This window comes from Leptosomus discolor, chromosome 19, assembly GCF_034619465.1.
Source record: "Leptosomus discolor isolate bLepDis1 chromosome 19, bLepDis1.hap2, whole genome shotgun sequence".
NCBI classification, from domain to species: domain Eukaryota; kingdom Metazoa; phylum Chordata; class Aves; order Leptosomiformes; family Leptosomidae; genus Leptosomus; species Leptosomus discolor.
In genome coordinates, this window is record NC_141409.1 from 12,650,725 (window position 1) to 12,667,721 (window position 16,997).

Here is a 16,997-nt window from a genome sequence, read left to right on the forward strand (position 1 = left end):
GTCTGCCGCCCCGACCCCTCCCCGCCGCCGGCCCCGCCGCTCGCCCGCCTCACCCCGCTCGCCGCCGGCCCCGGCGCAGCCCCCCGGCCCCGTCCCGGCTCCGTGGCCCCGTCCGGCTCCTCCGGCTCCGCAGCGGCGAGCGGGGCTCCGGCACGTGACAGCGCCCAGCGCCCCCATAGGCTGGGGCTGCCGGGCAACGTGAGCCCGCCCCCTCCCTGCACCTGAGAGAGAGCCTTACGCCAACTGCGTAAGGGGATGCCGGGCCGCCGCGCCGATTCCGTAGCGGCGCGGAACTAGCCGTTTCCTCCCTCCTCGCGGTAGGCCAGCGCAGCCTTACGGAATTGACGTAAAGCCTCTCGGCTCCGTCCGTCCGGTTTTCTACCTGGGGCCGCTACTCCTTGCGTAAAGTGCGTAATCCCACCCGCCGCTCGCGGAGAGGGTTCTCTGCAGTTCAGAGAGCTCCAGCAGCTACGCGGGTTAGGAGTGGCTGAGCCTGCCCCTAGGAACGACACTTACGTAAAGCCCCTCAAAGAGGTTAGTGTTTCTTACGGATTCTCCGTAATGTCGTCAACGCGGGCGCTGCACCTGAGAGGGCTCCCGTTACGCAAATGCCGTAGGTGCTAGCGTGTCGGGCGCAGAGTGCGTAAGCGGCTCGATAGGGTCCTCCCCATCCCTGGCTGAGGGGCGGCCGGGCCTGGCGGCGCGGCGGGAGGCAGGTGTGTGTATGGGGAGAGGATCGTCCCTGCCCCGTCTCCCCTCACGGCGGGGAGGAGCCGCCACCCCCGCGCCGGGGCGTCTCGGTGGAGGCTGGTCTGTGTGGCTTCACCGTCACCCGGCCCCGCTCGCAGCGGCCCAGGGCCGCGAGTGTCAATACTCCCCTCAGGCAGAGCCGTCCCCTCCGGCTGAAGGCGCAGGGAGGTGCTGGGCCGGCGGGCGCCGACAGGGCCTGGCCGCTGGGCCGGAGGGAGGGATGGGGCGAGTCTGAGGGGAGGGGGCGAGGGGCGAGGCAGGGCCCGGGCACCCATAACCCAAGCAGCGCACGTCCTTGATGGATTTTATAGCTCACAGCAAAATCTAAGGCAGTGCAGAAAGAGAGAAGTTTCCTAAACGGAGCTGAGAAGTAGTGTTTCAACGTGAGTAGTTGTTCTCAATCTGGAATCCTTGGCGGTTGTCTGAGGACATCAAAATCGAGGCAGCTTTGTGGGGCGTTCAGGCAGGTCGGGCTGCGCAAGGCATACGCCGTTCAATTATCAACTATCCTTCTCTTCTAGAAATCAAGGCAAATGGGTCCGAGTTAGCTTTCAGCTGCCCTGCAGTAAATCCTCCTAATCCCAGACATCTGACTGTCCTAGAGCCGAGGGGCACTACGGTGAGGTTGAAGAGAGAGCTCCAACTACCGTTGTTCATCAGGCTCTTCAGAGCAGTGCTAGATGCCAAAACCTTTAGGTACGAGGAGGGAGGTTTGAGTCTGATCGTTTTTTTTCTTCTTTGGATGTGCGTTCCATAGAACCTTTGTGGTTTTGCTTCGACATTCAAATGGCCGATATCCTCATAGGAGAGCTTCAAAATTTCTGCCAGGTTTTCTGGGTTAAGTGCCTTTTCAAACTCAGCTTTCAACATGTAAGTCCAGGGCAATCATATTTAATATCACTTTTTACACTTTTCAAAACTAATTTTGTATAGGCTGTATAGATGAAAGACAGTTGACTGGGGAGCTCTGTGCCAAAATAATCAGAGCACAACATGCTGTGCTGAAGCGGCCTGTGAGGGAACTTTGGCAAAAGGCAGTAGGATCAGGAGATTTGCAGTGCTGAAGTGAAACAGTAACTTTCATTCAAAAGAGTGATTTGCAGCATTAGAGTGGAAGTAGAAAACACGTGTGCCTTAGTAACTGTACGTGTAGTGAGAGGTCCAGCTTGTTCGAATTACATTTACGTTTTGTGTGCTTCTTTCCAAGCCTGTGGCTAAGGTGTCACCCTAGTTCTGAACAGTCAGGCATAGCTCTACTTTGTTACAGACTTTTGTCTCATGATGTTTAAGGATTGAAAGGAGAAACAAATCTGAGGAATCTCAATTACTGCTTTCAAGTCTAGAATCAAGAGGTTTCAAAGCAGTGAATGAGTTTAGCTAAATCTCCTGCGTGGCCTCAAAATATTAGTGTAGGTCTTGAGAAGGGTAGAGAAGATAATAGCTAGAAAATCAAGGACTGGTCCAAGGACTTGATGTGAGAACATTTTTATTTGAAATTGATTACAGCGAATAGAGACACGGTACAAATATAGCCCAGAGGAAGGCTGCTGGAGGAGATAGTGGAATGGGAAGGGGCAGCTGTGAAAATTAGTGGCTGTGGAGTGAAGCTAGAAATGTAGTAAGGAAAGAAAAATCTGCAAGAGATGGCATCTCAGATAGTGAAGCTTTTGCAGAGGCAGAAGAAAGTTATTTTCAGCTGTGGTCTGAGTGAAATCTTGACTTTTTGTGTTGAGTTCTCCCTTGGGCTAATGATTTGCCAAGGGCAAAAACACAGAGGAAAGGGGATTGATGGATTAATTTAGAATACAGGGGATTGGAAGAGCTTTGGCGCTGCAGTACAAGGATATAAATTTAACAAGGAAAAGAACATCTGAGGTTTGGAAAAAAAGTTAACATCTGTCTTTAGGCTTCGTGGAATACAAAGGAAGAAAATTGAATTTATATCTCTAAGTATACTCAGTAAGTGATAGGGACTTCAATTGTGCCAAAAGCAACTAGAGTTACCTTGATGAAAGTTAAAGTAATTAACAATAATTGCGCTCTTTCTTAGGACAAAATACTGGCATAGAAAGATTTTTCTTTTTTTAAAATATATAACTATGATGAAAATAATGTGTGTTTCCTGCAGGTCTTTTAATAGAAATATTTAAGATGTTGTCATGTATTCTTGAACGTTGCCAGCATCCCCGAGACAGCTGCGGGAGTCACAGTGGCTGCAGAGGTGCAGAGACTAAGTTAGGTGAAACGCTTTGCCGGAGGTCACACACGCAACAAGCAGCATAGTCTGGATTAGAGTTCCACGCCTTGGGCTCATTCCAGTAGGCTGTCCTCGCTGTCCTGAGCAGAAGCAAATCTAAAGGGTGATAATATCTTTGAAAACACGAAGCGTATGTCGTTAGTGTGTAACGTGGATTATTTTTTTTTAAGAGGTTGACGTTCTAAATGATTCTAAATCTAAACTTTCTAGGAAAAGTGAGCATGGAAAAGGAACTCATAGTTAACTTCTGAATACTGCACTGTCTCTTTGTATCTCCTGACTGGCCAGATTAGGTTAGGATGGTCTGATTTTAAGTGCTACGTGGGTTTTGTGATATAACAATTATATATAATGGAATAAACCCAATTATATAAGAACGTTATACAGATCTGAGATGTTAAATGCAGAGAATAGTTGTGGTGACTGAAGTCTTCTAAGACTATTATTTCACTGATGTTTACTGACACAATAAACATAGAATTAGTTTGTAAAAAAGCCTCGGTTCCTGGATGATTTTCCTGCTTGTAGATCTCATACATGATTATGCTGTGTTCTATAAATGTGATAAAGAAATTTTATTACGCCTACTAAATAAAAAATAGAGGCAAGGCAGGAGCTAGTATATATGACCAGCGTGTGAAAGCAATTTTCCTGGGAACCAAAAAAACCCAGAAAAACAGAGGGACCCTTTACAAAAAGTCGTTGATAGCTGCTGGCTTTAAGCCTGGAGTGAATCAGGCACTGGAATTGCAGTGGGGAAGCCCCACAGGATGGTGTCCTTGGCTGATCTGGCATCAGCTACAAGTGCTACATGAAGGGCTAAATGGCTATTAGCTATGGTAAAGGGGAAAATCCTGAGTGAGCAAGGGTGAAATGTGACCTATCAGATTTCAAGTGTTTAGGATTGTTTACAGACAAAGGGGAATGTTCACACAGGGCCTGAGGGAAGAGGTATTTTTCTCTTGTTATAACTCAGAAAAGAAATCTCCATTTGAGGCTTACCATTGTCCAGTGACCCAGTTCTTTACAGGTTTCAAATTCTGCCTTTAGACATGTACTAAAGTTAATGGGATTTGCGCAAAGATATCAGAGGACAGGCTTTGATTTGGAAAAAAATAACTCTGTACGAGGCACAAATTTTAAAAATCTTCATAGAAAAATATGTCTTTTCATGTGAAATTAGTCTCATAAGCTTCACAAGAACTCAATAACAAAAAAAATGGAGAATTTGAAAAGGAACTTGTTTGACTTCACATCTTTTTAATCTATAAAAACAAATAATTGCATGTGCTTAACTTCAATTTCAGTGGGACTAATCACACATTTAATGTGGCTGTTTGCATGCTTTGAAGTTTGGCAATGTTTGAATACTTTCCACACAGGAGGCTTGGATTTAGAGAGGTGATAAGCTAAGGCGATGACTTGCAAATGTGGTGTTTTGAAGAAAATCTTGAATTTGAAAAAGCAGCTCATCTTTAGTGACAAGAATGAAGTCAGAAATGATTCCATACAACATAAAACGGTGTCCAAAGCCACTCTTCTGTCTCACTGTATTTGATTGTGTGGAGAGAAGTCATGAGAAAAGAAGAGAGGTAGAATGCCAGAGGATACAGAAAACAAGGTGGAAAGGCATGATGTCATCTGGCTTCTACAAGGAAAACCCAACAACATCGAGAGCAGAAAGTGAAAGTGAAAGGGTTATAATACAATCAGATGTTGAGTGGATTAAAACTGCATTCAGAAAGGGTGAACACTTTTTAAAAAAATCCCCTATCTTTACAGGGCGACTGCGAGTATTAAAACCCAGAGTCAATAAAAATATTTCTGGAAGTCAGCATTAAAATCGAAGGCTAAGTGTGTGCGTAGTCAGCTGCTGGGAGTGGTCTGGGGGTGCGGGAAGGGACATCAAGAGTGAAAACCTGGCACATTTTAGTTGCATCTGTTTCTCTGCAGGATGTGGGCAGAAGATTCGCAGTGGGGGAAAAGGAACGTGAGATGCTATCAGTGCTAGAGTACTCTTTGCTAGGGTGGATAAGCGTTGTTGTGGTAGGTGTAACTGTGTGTGGGTATCGATCCTCCGAAAGCGTATCCAAGTCTTAACCCAGCAGATCTCCTCACCCCCTGCTTGTGCTGGGACTGATGTGCCTTAAGCCCGAGTTCTCGCCGCGGGGCTGGGAGTGCGAGTACTGTTGAGCTTTGCTTTCCCATGGGCTCTGACGGGTCTGTTTCCTAGTGAGGATCCTGCAGAAGCTGATTAACTGAGTTCACATTTGGTAGTTCTCAAAGGCCGTCTGGCTGTTCCTCGAGCATCCCACGTTGTTCCTGGGTGTCAGAATTTACCTTGTTTTGTGTATACTCAATCCCAGCTTTTAGTGTTTCGTTTCATTTCATTCTGCCTTCATTTTTGTTCAGCCCACAGCTACTAGATGGTTAATCTGTGGCATGATGTAGCAAAGAGTTTTATTCTGAAAAGTGCTTACAAGATCTGTATTCATTTTTTTTAAAAGTATATCTCAGGCATAAAGAGACTCAAGCAGAAGACTGTCCAGTCTAGAGGGTACTTAAAAATGTTGAATCTGTGCTGCAAAACAAAAGATTACATGCATAAATCTGGCAGTTCTTTGTGTACTGAAGTCATTACTAAGAGTTTTACAGAGTACTCGCGAATATCTGGTGCAATCCTGAATGATAGTTGTTTGACTTTGGACTGGAGCAAAGGAGATGAAATGGTACTGGAGGAAAATTAGACACTAAAAGAGGAGGAATCACACCATGAAATGTACCACAGTGCTTTTCAAGTCCCAGAGCAGGCTCTGTGGGGTAACAATTCAGAGATCTTTTTAGCGATAGGGGTGAGGATCAGCTTGAAAAGCAAGCAAAACTGGAACCAAGTAAGTGGGAAATACTTTCAGGTTATGACTAATGTAATTATTAGAAAGGCTGCTGCATACACTATGGTGGATTTAGCTTCACGAAAGAACACAAGTTATGCCATGCGTGATTGATTCCAGGTTGGATTACAATTTAGAAGTGCAATTAGTGAGTCATTTGCTACTTTATATCAATTATTAAAACCAACAAAGGTCTAGGTTAAAAGAAAATGAGTGCACATCTCAGTATGTGCTGCTCTACTTGTTAATCTTTTGAGTTCACGTTTTTGTTTGATGTGCCGTAGCTTTGCTGAGTGTCATGGTACAGAGCGTTCCTGGTGAATGGCTCTGCACTGTACCGGCGCTCAGCGTTACAGGCCCTGCGGTACGGCCCTGTCACGGCGTCCCTTACTCGCTTTGTTTGGCTAGAACCAGCCCAACTGAAGTTGTCTGTAGTGAACCTGCAAATCAGCAGCTTCCTGAACCATTTCTAGACAGAAATGCTTTAATCTTTTTTTTTTTTTTTTTTTTTTTAATAGGTGCTCTCTAGGGCACAGTGCAAGGCAGCTAGCCTTGGCCGTCCTAACACCTAAATGGTTTTGTACACCGTGCTGTCTTCAGTCCATTGCTTGTATGCTCACCCCCACCTGACAACTGCTGAGTGTATAATGAAAACTTTTTCGCTAGTGGCCATGACGAAACTCGTAACAGTAAACAGGTTTCTTTAAAATGTGAGTGTGCATGTGCCGACACGTTTTCTGCTGAGATTGTTTCATTGTGGTGTGTTTCCTGAGAAATTAAAGCTTTGTAGTTAATTTAATTTATTTTTCTTTTTCAAAATACAGATTGCATTGCCCAAGATGGGAGAGAGAGTGAAGTCTTTCAAGAGACTGTGTCATATTGCTCATCACTGAGGTAGGAGAGGGCACATGATGACTCCTGTCAGCATAGAGGGGAAAAACAAAAAAGTAATTTCAATTCCTGTCTCAAGGTGTTCCTGCAGGTTGGTGGAATCTAACAAACTCTTATCGATGGTACAATGGCAGTCCCTACAGAAAGGGAAGTGAGACGAAGCGGTAGTTGCTGGCTTCATACCCTCTAATATCACTAACACAACCGCAGACCTTGAGGAAAACCAGAGAGAATGGCCTCTGGGGGGTGGACAGACTCACAGGCTTTCTCTAAGGGGTATCTCCTTTTGCCGCTTTGAGAGACCCAATACCAGGCTACATGGGAGCCTTGATCTGACCCAACAGAGCATTCCTTATGTAATAAGAAGTCCTGGAATCAAATATTGCCAACCTTCAATGAGCATTTAATTAAAAATTCTGATAAAGAATTTTTCTTTATTAGAAATTGGGGCCCTGAATGATCATCAGGAGTCTCTTGACCCTTAACGTCTCTCCTTTGGGAAATGCCATGTTGCTATACCGTCTGGGCTCTTCTTGTGAATGGAAGTGCTGTCACCTGTTGTGCCCAGGGGAATGAGGGACTGCAGCTGGTTACAGGGTGTCTGCCTGTATGGTCTGTGCAAGGAAGGGCAGCAGAAAGAAGATTCTACAGTCATGTTGTAGCTGAGCATGTAGGGTTGGCAGTGTCTTATGCAGTAGATTTTTCCTTGGAATTTGATGGCACAAAGTTCCAAAGACTGACAGCTGGTCTGTCTGCAGCTCTTGTCCCTAGAGAGGCCTGGTCTGCATGAACAGATAGCCCAAGTAGGGCTGAACTTCACAGAGGCATCCAGGGTTTTCAGTCTTAATACTTTATAACGCACACTTGAGATTTGATCCTTTGATCGCTTAACCCTCACGATGATTGTGGTTGATTCGGTTAGCACTTCTGTATTGCTGGGATTGGAGACATGATGAGCCAATCTGGAAATCAGCTGGTTTTTCCAGTGTATGGGAGGATATGGTACATGTTTATCTTGTATCAATATGAGATAAGTGTTTTCCTATATATCTGTGGCAAGTAGATAAATACTTGGAGGAATATGTATGTCCTTTCTAGAAAAACAATGATACAGTTATAAGGGTTGTTGTTCTAGGGAAGAGGATGATTGGACCAGGTAAGGGAAGACAGGAGTTGAGTACAGGTCCTTAGATAGATATATTAGGGGGTTTTGTTCCTTTTCCTTTGACGCTTAGGATTGAAAGATTGAAAACCTGTCATCATTCCAAAGTAGAAACCACTTGGGCGGCCTTTTTATCACTAATAGGCAGAGCAACTAGGCAGGACTGTGACTCCGCTGAAAAGAGGCTCTGTCATACAAGAGGTTTTCCAGGTCAAGATTAAAAGCAAAATATCTCTCATCACATGAGCCTTTGTACTGCACCCATATTTTCTAAATGCTTTTGGCTTATCTTTAATGTTTATGCTGCTATCAAAAATAAACCCAGCTTCCATCTCTGCGGGTGTTGTATTTAACATCAACAGTGAATAGGCTTTTTCATTCCTAAATGCTAATATTCTTTCTGTTTTCAATCTGTTTCTGGTACAAAAAGGTTTTGTTTTCAGTGGGGCTTTTTGTGTTTTTTCTCTTTGTTTTTTTAACTGCATGTTTCCTCCTTCCCATATCTGTTTTTATCTACGGCAATCTATGTTTTTTTGATGGAAGCAATAGCTGAAGTGTCTTTTAATGACCCTGAAGTCTAGAACTTGAATCAGAGTTTGTCTGAGTGCAGCTGGAAGTACAGTCATCATAATAATAATAGTAATAATAATTTTAAAAAAGCTTTACCAAGATTCTTTTTCATCAACAGAAGGGGGAGAACTCTTAGGAATAATAGTAATTGTTAGATAGAAATAAAACTCTTTGAACTGTGGTCAGAAATCTGGTCTAAAAATCTTGCTATAAGAAGAATTTTGGTTATAATGAGGTAGTTTTATAACTTCATTAAAAATTTTGTGTGATTACAGCCAGAATTCAATGGCTGTATTTTGGAACATTTGGAAAATGTTCACAAGCTGTACCCTTGGGATAAAATACTGACCTTGTTGAAGCTGGTGTGAGTGTTTCCTGAATGTATTGGTACCCAAACCCAGTATCGCAAGATGGGGTCAAGAGCAGCTTGTACTTCTGATGTCAGTTCATCTCAGAGTAGTTTGCCTTAGTGTTCTAGGGCAAACAGATACGGTCCAGAACACTAAACCCTAGTGACAAATGGGTGTCGGCACGTCCCTCTAACCAGAATCACAGTAGAAGGCTTACTCTTTGAAATCTGTTTTGTCTCTTCTGTGATAATGTGCTGTGTTCCTTCCGTTGCATAAACTAGAAGTGACCTTTCAATATTTGAGACTCTTTACTCCATGTGCCCAGCATGCTGCTGCGTAACTAACTAGTTTTGTCATATAAAGTGATAAATGGGAAACAGATCTGCAACAGATACAGGTCATGTTCCAGACCTTAGACATGTACCTCAAAATTTCATAAACTTTGATATGCCGAGATGTTGCCTAATGTAGGTTATTTAGGAGCTGGAGATTTATGTATGCTGTGACTAGCAAATTAGTCGTGCATGCTGCTGAAACGCTGTGAAAGATCTGGATGTCTGTGTCTTATGAAGTATGTCGTCTGCAATGCTGACTGTAAATTTTGAAGTATATCAAATTTCTTCTTTAAGGGAAAATTGAGCCCAGTCTGTAAAGATGTTCCCCTGGACAGCCCAAGTGTTTGGTAGAATAGATATCCTCCTGATGACCATACAGCAGGAAAGAATCTCCCAGGGTTTACTTGCCAAGTGAAAGTCTAAAATGGTCAGATTAGGTAGTTTCAGAAGACTGTAATCAGCTATAATTTAGGAAGTCTTTCAACCAACTATGGTAAGGAAGGTAGCAAACTTTATTCACATAATCCATTTTGAAGAAGTAGGAGCCTGTACAGATGTGGAGGGTGGAGCCATTCTGTAATACATAGGGGTCAGTAGGGGTCTAGAAATGAACGACTGAATGAAATGGTTGAAAATTTAGAAGACTGATCTCCCTGCCAAGACTGAAGGAGCTGCAGGTTGGAGGCCTCCTTGGGGGCAGACGGTGAGGGATCTTAAAGTAAGGCAACAAGCAAGCAGTCTTTCTACGGGGCAGGGCAGGGACAGGTGTCTGCTCTGGGTATAAGAGGATACTGCGCTGGAGTAGGGTGGATGGGGCAACGTAGATTAAACCCGAGACATTTGAACAGACATGTACCTGTCTGTTTGTGAGGGTATATTTTACATACATTTTCTCATGTTTAGTGTAACACATCTATGATGGTAGAAATGCCTCGTTACACAGCATGTTGTCTTTGCTTCTTGCCTTAGATGAGAAGGTTCCCTTCAGATTTTTGATCTAAGTTCACTTGCATTAGGAGTGGGAAGTTGAAGTGTGTTGATAGATCTTGGTTTTTTGTTTGGTTGTTTTGTTGTTGGTTTTTTATTTTAATTAACCCGCCAAACAATTTTAATGCAGGTACGTAGTGTTATCCTGTTTTGCTTTCCTATTGTAGATGCTGTTCAGCAGTTCAGCCTCTTACGCTTTGGTGTGCAGCCTTTCTATCATTTAACTCAACAAATAAATGTAAAAATTCTATTAAATGCAGGTGTTCATGGAGCTATGACTTCTTATTTATCCCACTCGCTATTTGATGACCTAAATGATTTCATCTCTTCTAATTACTTATTTAAGGACTATTGATCTCTCAGGTTTCTTCTGGGAGGCCTTACGGAATAGTGTATCACACAAATAGCATTATAGTTGCCTGCAAATTAAGGCAAGCAGACAGACAGCGTAGTAACTAGGCAGGTGGCTTATTTTAGCCTAAGTTCTATGTGAAATATTTATATACTGATTTAAATACTAAAGAGCTGGAGTTCGTGCAGTACTGAGAATACAGCTATATGTCAGTCAGCAGTTGAACCTTCTTGGTGGAAAGCCCCCCAGTTACATTCTAAAGACATTCAGCAGTTAGGGCCCTTTGCTAGGAACCACAGAGGTCTGAGTCACTGTCCTTGGCTTTCCATTCCTGGAGTGCTAGTGTAGCCACAGGAGGAAGACAACAAGACGACTGTGAAATTTAGTACATACAGAAGTGTTGTAGCACTGAGAATTAATGTGTGATCATCGTCATGTGTTATGTTTCCTGATAACCTTTTCAGGATAGTGTTTAAATGCTCGTATTTAAAATTTTAAAAATCCCCAAACTAACATATATGGTTCTGTAGGGCTGATCTTTGAAATTTTCCTGCTCAATGTCCCGAAGTGTTCTGTGTTTTATGTCATCAACCAGCTTTTGCAGATAGTGCTAGATGATCCCTGTCGAGCCTCTAATAAGGTGCTGTGAAACAATTTTACTGAGACCGAGCGTTGGGGGGTTCCTGCCGACTTGCAAATAGGTCCTCTTTCCTTGACAAGAGACAAGCGGCTGGTTTGATTTGTTTCTGAACACCATGAGGGTCACTGGAAATAGGGACTGAAATACATAAATAAGTGCTCCTAATGTCTCTCAGGGGGATATTTTCTTCTGCAGTTCTGTTTACATCACTTGATCTAATGAAGAAGTTAAGTTAGAACTTACAAGTTTGATATAGCTTTATTATTCAAGTCACGCCTCTGTGGTCCAGGCAATCTGTACTGCAGGGTGTGAGACAGAGACCAGTAACGAATAATTCAGTCAAGATCTGGGGTAGATAAGATCTCATTGCATGGGATAAACTGTTTCAGTAGTCTTCCAAAATATCAGCTACCATTTTCCTTACCTCCTGACACTTGTAAAAGTCTCTTTTCTTTTATGTTTTGTGTCGCCTTTTACTTTGGCATAGAAGCACAAGCCAGACGGATTAGGTAGCAGTAGCTTTTGGTAGGTGTAGAGATGGCACTTAACTCCAAATTCTCTGTATTGGTCCTCTGTGAAAGAGAAAATAGAGATTGCAGCATGTGCAAGAAGTGTCTGAAGTGGATTGGAAAGAGTTGTGTATCATTTGGGACACTGGAGGGTACACCCTGGGGCTTCTCTGGAGATGTCAAGAAGGAAGGACACTATCCTCTCTGGTGACTTGTCTGGTAGTTCAGACCAGCAACTGGAAATTAGGTTCTGGGGCTGATATCTTCCTCTGTCACTGTAGTTTGGTGTGTAACGCAAGTAAAATCTCCAAATTCTTCTGTGTTTTGGTTCATCCTGTCTATGAAATGGGGTATGGTGTGATCTACTGAGGGTTTATGGAGCTTGCTTAAAAATGCTTGCTGTACCGCTTTAGGTATCACATTCCAGACCAGTCTGTGTCATAGAGAAGAATAATAACGTATCTACTTTCAGGACTTCGGTAATGCTGGTGCAAACTACTTGCTGTGGTTTTTGGTTTGGTTTGGTTTGGTTTTTTCCCTTTAAGGAATTCCACCCTCTGTACTGCATTTCCCTTTCAAGGAAAAACAACATGCTTTTCTAAGGTATGTTGAAGGTGATAGGTGTTTTAACCGCGCTTAAATGTTACGGATGATGTTTCTCTTCCTTTGCTAATAAAAGCCAGGAAACCTTTTCTGAGATGCAGAAAAGGTTTCTTTTATTTTGCATATTCCCAATTAATCTTTACGGGCAAAACTTTTACTAACTTTGCTAAGTGATTAAATGGGATATGCAAAGAGTATGCAGTATGTTTAAGGGACAGGTTCCTATGGGGCACATCAGCAGGAAGATTGCTAACGAACGTTCGTAATTTGTACGTTTGAAGCCAGCATGGTGTATTTGTTGTAGATGCCATTTAGTGTGCTAAGGTTTTATGACATGCAAAATTAAAGTGTTCTTAAATTATTGGAAAATTTTAAATGTGGAAGTCAAAGGAAAAAGGGGGTTTTCTTGTTTCCTTTCAGTTCTGCTGCGCTGTGCATCCTGCAGTTAGTAACCAGCCTGCGTATCAGCACTCCCACTGGATAACAATCTTCCAGGCTTCTGCTGCCTGTACCCTGAAGCACAGCTGCTCTTCCCAAGGGACAGGCAGAATGCAGTCAACACTGCTTCTCTATTCTGTACTCACTAATTGATCTCTGGCTTGGTCACTTCCAGCAAGGTCACAGAATTGGCAGCTACAAAAACTGTTCTGTGGAAAATTTAAAGGGGAAGAGTAGAAGTACCTGACATGGGATGGTTTGTTCTTTTTGTAAAATTAGTAAATATTCTTATTTGTCAGATCTTCTGTTTTGCTTCTGCAGAAGCCTGAAACTTTGAAAGAACTGATACCAGAGTTTGTGAGTTATGCCCTATCCTGAAAATTGTTCTGTTCTCTCTTTGTGATTTTACTTCTGTCTCTCTTATGAGGGCATCAGCATTCTAACTATAGTTCAGATCCTGTAAAGGCAAAATGGTTTCTAAGCAAGTGTAGTGTGATCTTCTCAAATTTCTTTCTCTGCAGAAGACTTGTGATGCTGCCCTTGAGAGGCATCCATGTGTGGTTTTTGCAAAAGGGCTTGTAATCATGCATGCTGCTTTCTCAGAACTGACTCCCTGATTAATTTGGGTGCTTTATTATTTGAAAGGTGATGGCAATTTGGGTTAAAAAACCGCAACAACAAACAAACCTAAACTGTCAGTCTCCAAACGCCTGGTCTGTGTTGCTCATTAAACAGTATGCAAGTAGCGCTCACTGTCTTTGTCATTGTTACAGTAATGCCCTTTTTATAATGCTCTGAAAGCTGCGGCTGTGCTCAGCAGGTAGCATTACAATGAGCATGGCCTCTGTTCCAGGGCCACATGCTGTCTGTTACCCTGTTCAGGTTGAGCCATTCTAAGGATATTTACATGGTTTTGGGGTTTTTTTTAGAGCTGTGCAGCATGCTGCATGTGTTTAGTCTAGCAAAACCGTGTGAGAACTGCAAATGAAAAGATGCATTGCAAAGCTTAAGTGCTTAAATACTTGGAAAGCAGAAGAGTCTACAGGGCTTGAATAAAGGAAATGGTCCAAACTGCATGAGTGCAAGCCTGGAATACTGAGGGCGGAACTAAGCTGTGCTGCATTTCATGGAGTGGGTTTCATGGAGGTGGTGTGGCAGAGACTGGAAAAGGGGTTTGGTTGAGCTGATGAGACTTGTGTAATGTAAAAATACAGGGATCTTCCCAAAATTTTGTGAAGATATGGAAAGGAGCTGGAGCAATTGATGGAGAGATTGACAGATGGCCAGTTTTTCTGGGTCTTTGGGTGGTGCAGAGGTCAATGCTGTTGTCATCATTACTCAAGAGCCTGGATACCCAGATGCTAAAAGCCATAAAAATAGTTAATAAAAATTATAAACCATTTGCTTCCTATGAAATCCTGCATGCAAATTTTTGTTCTTACCTGAACTTTTCCAAAAGAAGGATTTGCAGGAATTTGACAGGTTTGTCATATGAAATTTGTACATTGTATTTTCCCAGGCTTTGTGTCCAATAACGAAGCAAAAGAGAAGGGTCCACTTTCCAACTCACTCGGGCAGCACTTGAGGCACCAAATGTGCAGTATCCAATTCTAGAACTAGACACGTGTCAGGAAATAGAGGAGTACGTGTAGGAAATGGGAAACTCAAATATAAATAGATCTAGGTATAATAGAGGGATACCAGTTATGGTGACTCCTCACCTATGCTGAAATAAGAGGCACATGGAGATTTCACAGCTCTTAACAGCTGTGACTTGGGTTTGGAAAATATTATTGTAATGGATGAAAAAATAATATTCCGTGTGACATATCTCTGAATTAATGGAAGTTGGGTAGACAGTATACTCAGTCTCTGCAGTAAGTATTTCTGTTGAGAATTTGTAAATTAGGTTAAATAGTTTGTTTCTGTCTTACACATACACAGTTACTGCCTGGTCTGATTTTAACCTGAGTTTGTTTCTTCATGGGAAGTTAACAGATCTTCAGTAGCAGTAACAGTTATTCCAGATCCTGAAAGTTACCACTACCGAAACGTCTTGGGGTGTTTGTGCTTACTCTCTGTGCTCATGTAGAGCGTCAGAAGAGGTTCACAATTATTTGGATAAATGCATACTTTGTAAATAGAGCACTCCTATTTGATGAAGTGCAGCTGGTTTACGTAGAGCCAGCTTGGCTAACATGCTAAATTGGCTAGATGAGTCTCAGTTAATTGATGTTTTATGAAATGGGTTATACTAAGATGATCTCTAAGTATGTCAGTGTTTCTAGATTAGACTTTAGTTGTGTAGACAAGACAAACAGTTATTATTAGGTGAAATCATCATTATTTGGAGAGTTTGTGATATTTTTTTCTGAGGTTAAATGTCTGTGGTTTATAAACTCTGCGCTGAACTTCAACTTGTACAGTCTGTCCAAAGCTTCCTGTCAGAAAAAAAGTTGATAAAAGTTACTTGTCCTTAAAGAGCTTTTTCTTAATCCTGCATTACTATCATATAATTGGAAGCATTCAGGCTTGGAACATGTCGGCAGTGATGTTCTCTGATGTTCTCTGACTGTGTGTAACTTACTCTGAATGGCATTATGGAGTTGGAGACTTGGGTAGAGAGTAGTAAAGGCTGGGTACCAAATTCGTAGGGAGCAGAAAGAGTCTGTATGCCCAAGGTTAGCCATAAACTTAGCTCACAGTGTTCAGTCCTTCTGTGAAAGTCCTGCAAATGTGAAGATGTCAGTTCCCTTTATTTATAGATCAAATGAATAGTTATTGCTGTATGTATTTCAGAGGTTCGCAGTGTCATGGACGTTTTAAAAAGACTGAAACCAGAAGTGGAGGGCACAGATGCAGAAAGGGGAACATCACGTACATTTGCGTAGGTGGCCTTGGCGTAAAAGATTTTTCTGGAGGCCAGACCTTGCAGGTTGCTCCTGTGTGGGGCAAAGCTGCTGAAGTCACGGGGCTTGTGGGGTGGAAGGTGGTGGCCATAGAGTCAGAGCTGTTGCAGCACCTTTAAGGAATAAAATATGTAATTTCCTCAGAAGAGGAATGATAAACAAGGTCTCATGAAGTAGACATTCAGAAGTGTTTGTTTGTAGAATATTGTTTACTCATGTTGTGAACCAAATCACAGTAAGTAACTAACATACACTGCGTTTATCGTTGCTTTCAGTAAGCTAGTAATTTAATCATCAGCTACAGACTTAAAGAATTAGGCACAGTGTCTTTGGAAGAGGGGTGTAGGAGCAAGCCTGATTTGGTTATTGCAGCAAATCCATTTTCTGTTCATTGTGAGTTGAAGCAGATAGTTTGATGGTCCAGAACTTCTTACGCTCTTTCTGTTACAAAGAAAGCTGCTGGTGTTTATTTTAACTCTTGTGTGAGACAAGATACCACAGAGAGGAAGCAGAAAATGAATGTGTTAAATTGGCATGAGCCCCTGAGCTAATACATTGATTTGATACTGTTTATTCTACTAGAATTCAAAGTGATTAATTGAATAAATGTTTAAGTTTGAATCTGTAATTTGTCTATAAATATGTATAGTAATTAACGAGGAGGCAAGAAATAATCTTGAGAGTCACCTTGGGCAGAGAATAAGCATGCACGATGCATTCTTGGGAACCAGAAATGTAATTATGGTATCTAACCTCTGCCACCAAGTGGCAGTTAGATTTCACTGCCTATCACTGGCCCCATCCGGAGGAGCTCTGGCTGCAAAGCCGCGCTGCTAATCAGCAGACCAACATTGTCTGTGTTTCAAGGGAAGGTCATTGTGCCTAAGGGAAAGACAAAAGCACAAATATTCTTTATGCAAAATCAGACCTGGAGTTTTAGAACTTTTTCCGGCACAAAACAAACATCAGCCTGCATGTGTGACTGCATCTGAAGTTGACAGCTACTGTTTTCTGCTTGAAACTTCGCTTTAGGAGCCGTGTTTGGTATTTTGCCCAGTGCAAGGTACAGACTCAATCTAAAGCAGTGGTGGAGTGGAGGTGGAAGAATGTTTCTACTCTGGCTATTGAAATGGATAAGGACACACTAACCTGTAAAACTCTGAGGATTGTCATTTACCTACTACCACTTCTCTAAAAAGTCTGTCTTTATTTATGTGCAATACACAAATATGTGTTTACAATCAAGAACATACAATAGAGAACAAAAGCAAATGGAAAGAAGAGAGTGGAATTAAGGATATAACACAGGAGTTGTTATACTGATGGATCATTGGAATATGTATAGATTTATTA

The 16,997-nt window shown here is 42.4% G+C and overlaps 1 protein-coding gene across 1 annotated transcript in view; it reads left to right on the top strand.

The window, feature by feature from the left end:
- Positions 1–561: 561 nt before the first annotated feature.
- Positions 562–16,997, top strand: part of CRB2 (crumbs cell polarity complex component 2) — a 70,861-nt gene continuing 54,425 nt past the window's right edge. Inside the window, exon 1 of the mRNA XM_086475642.1 lies at positions 562–613. Within this exon, the coding sequence (XP_086331768.1) occupies positions 562–613 (52 nt within the window). The remainder of the gene's footprint in view (positions 614–16,997) is intronic.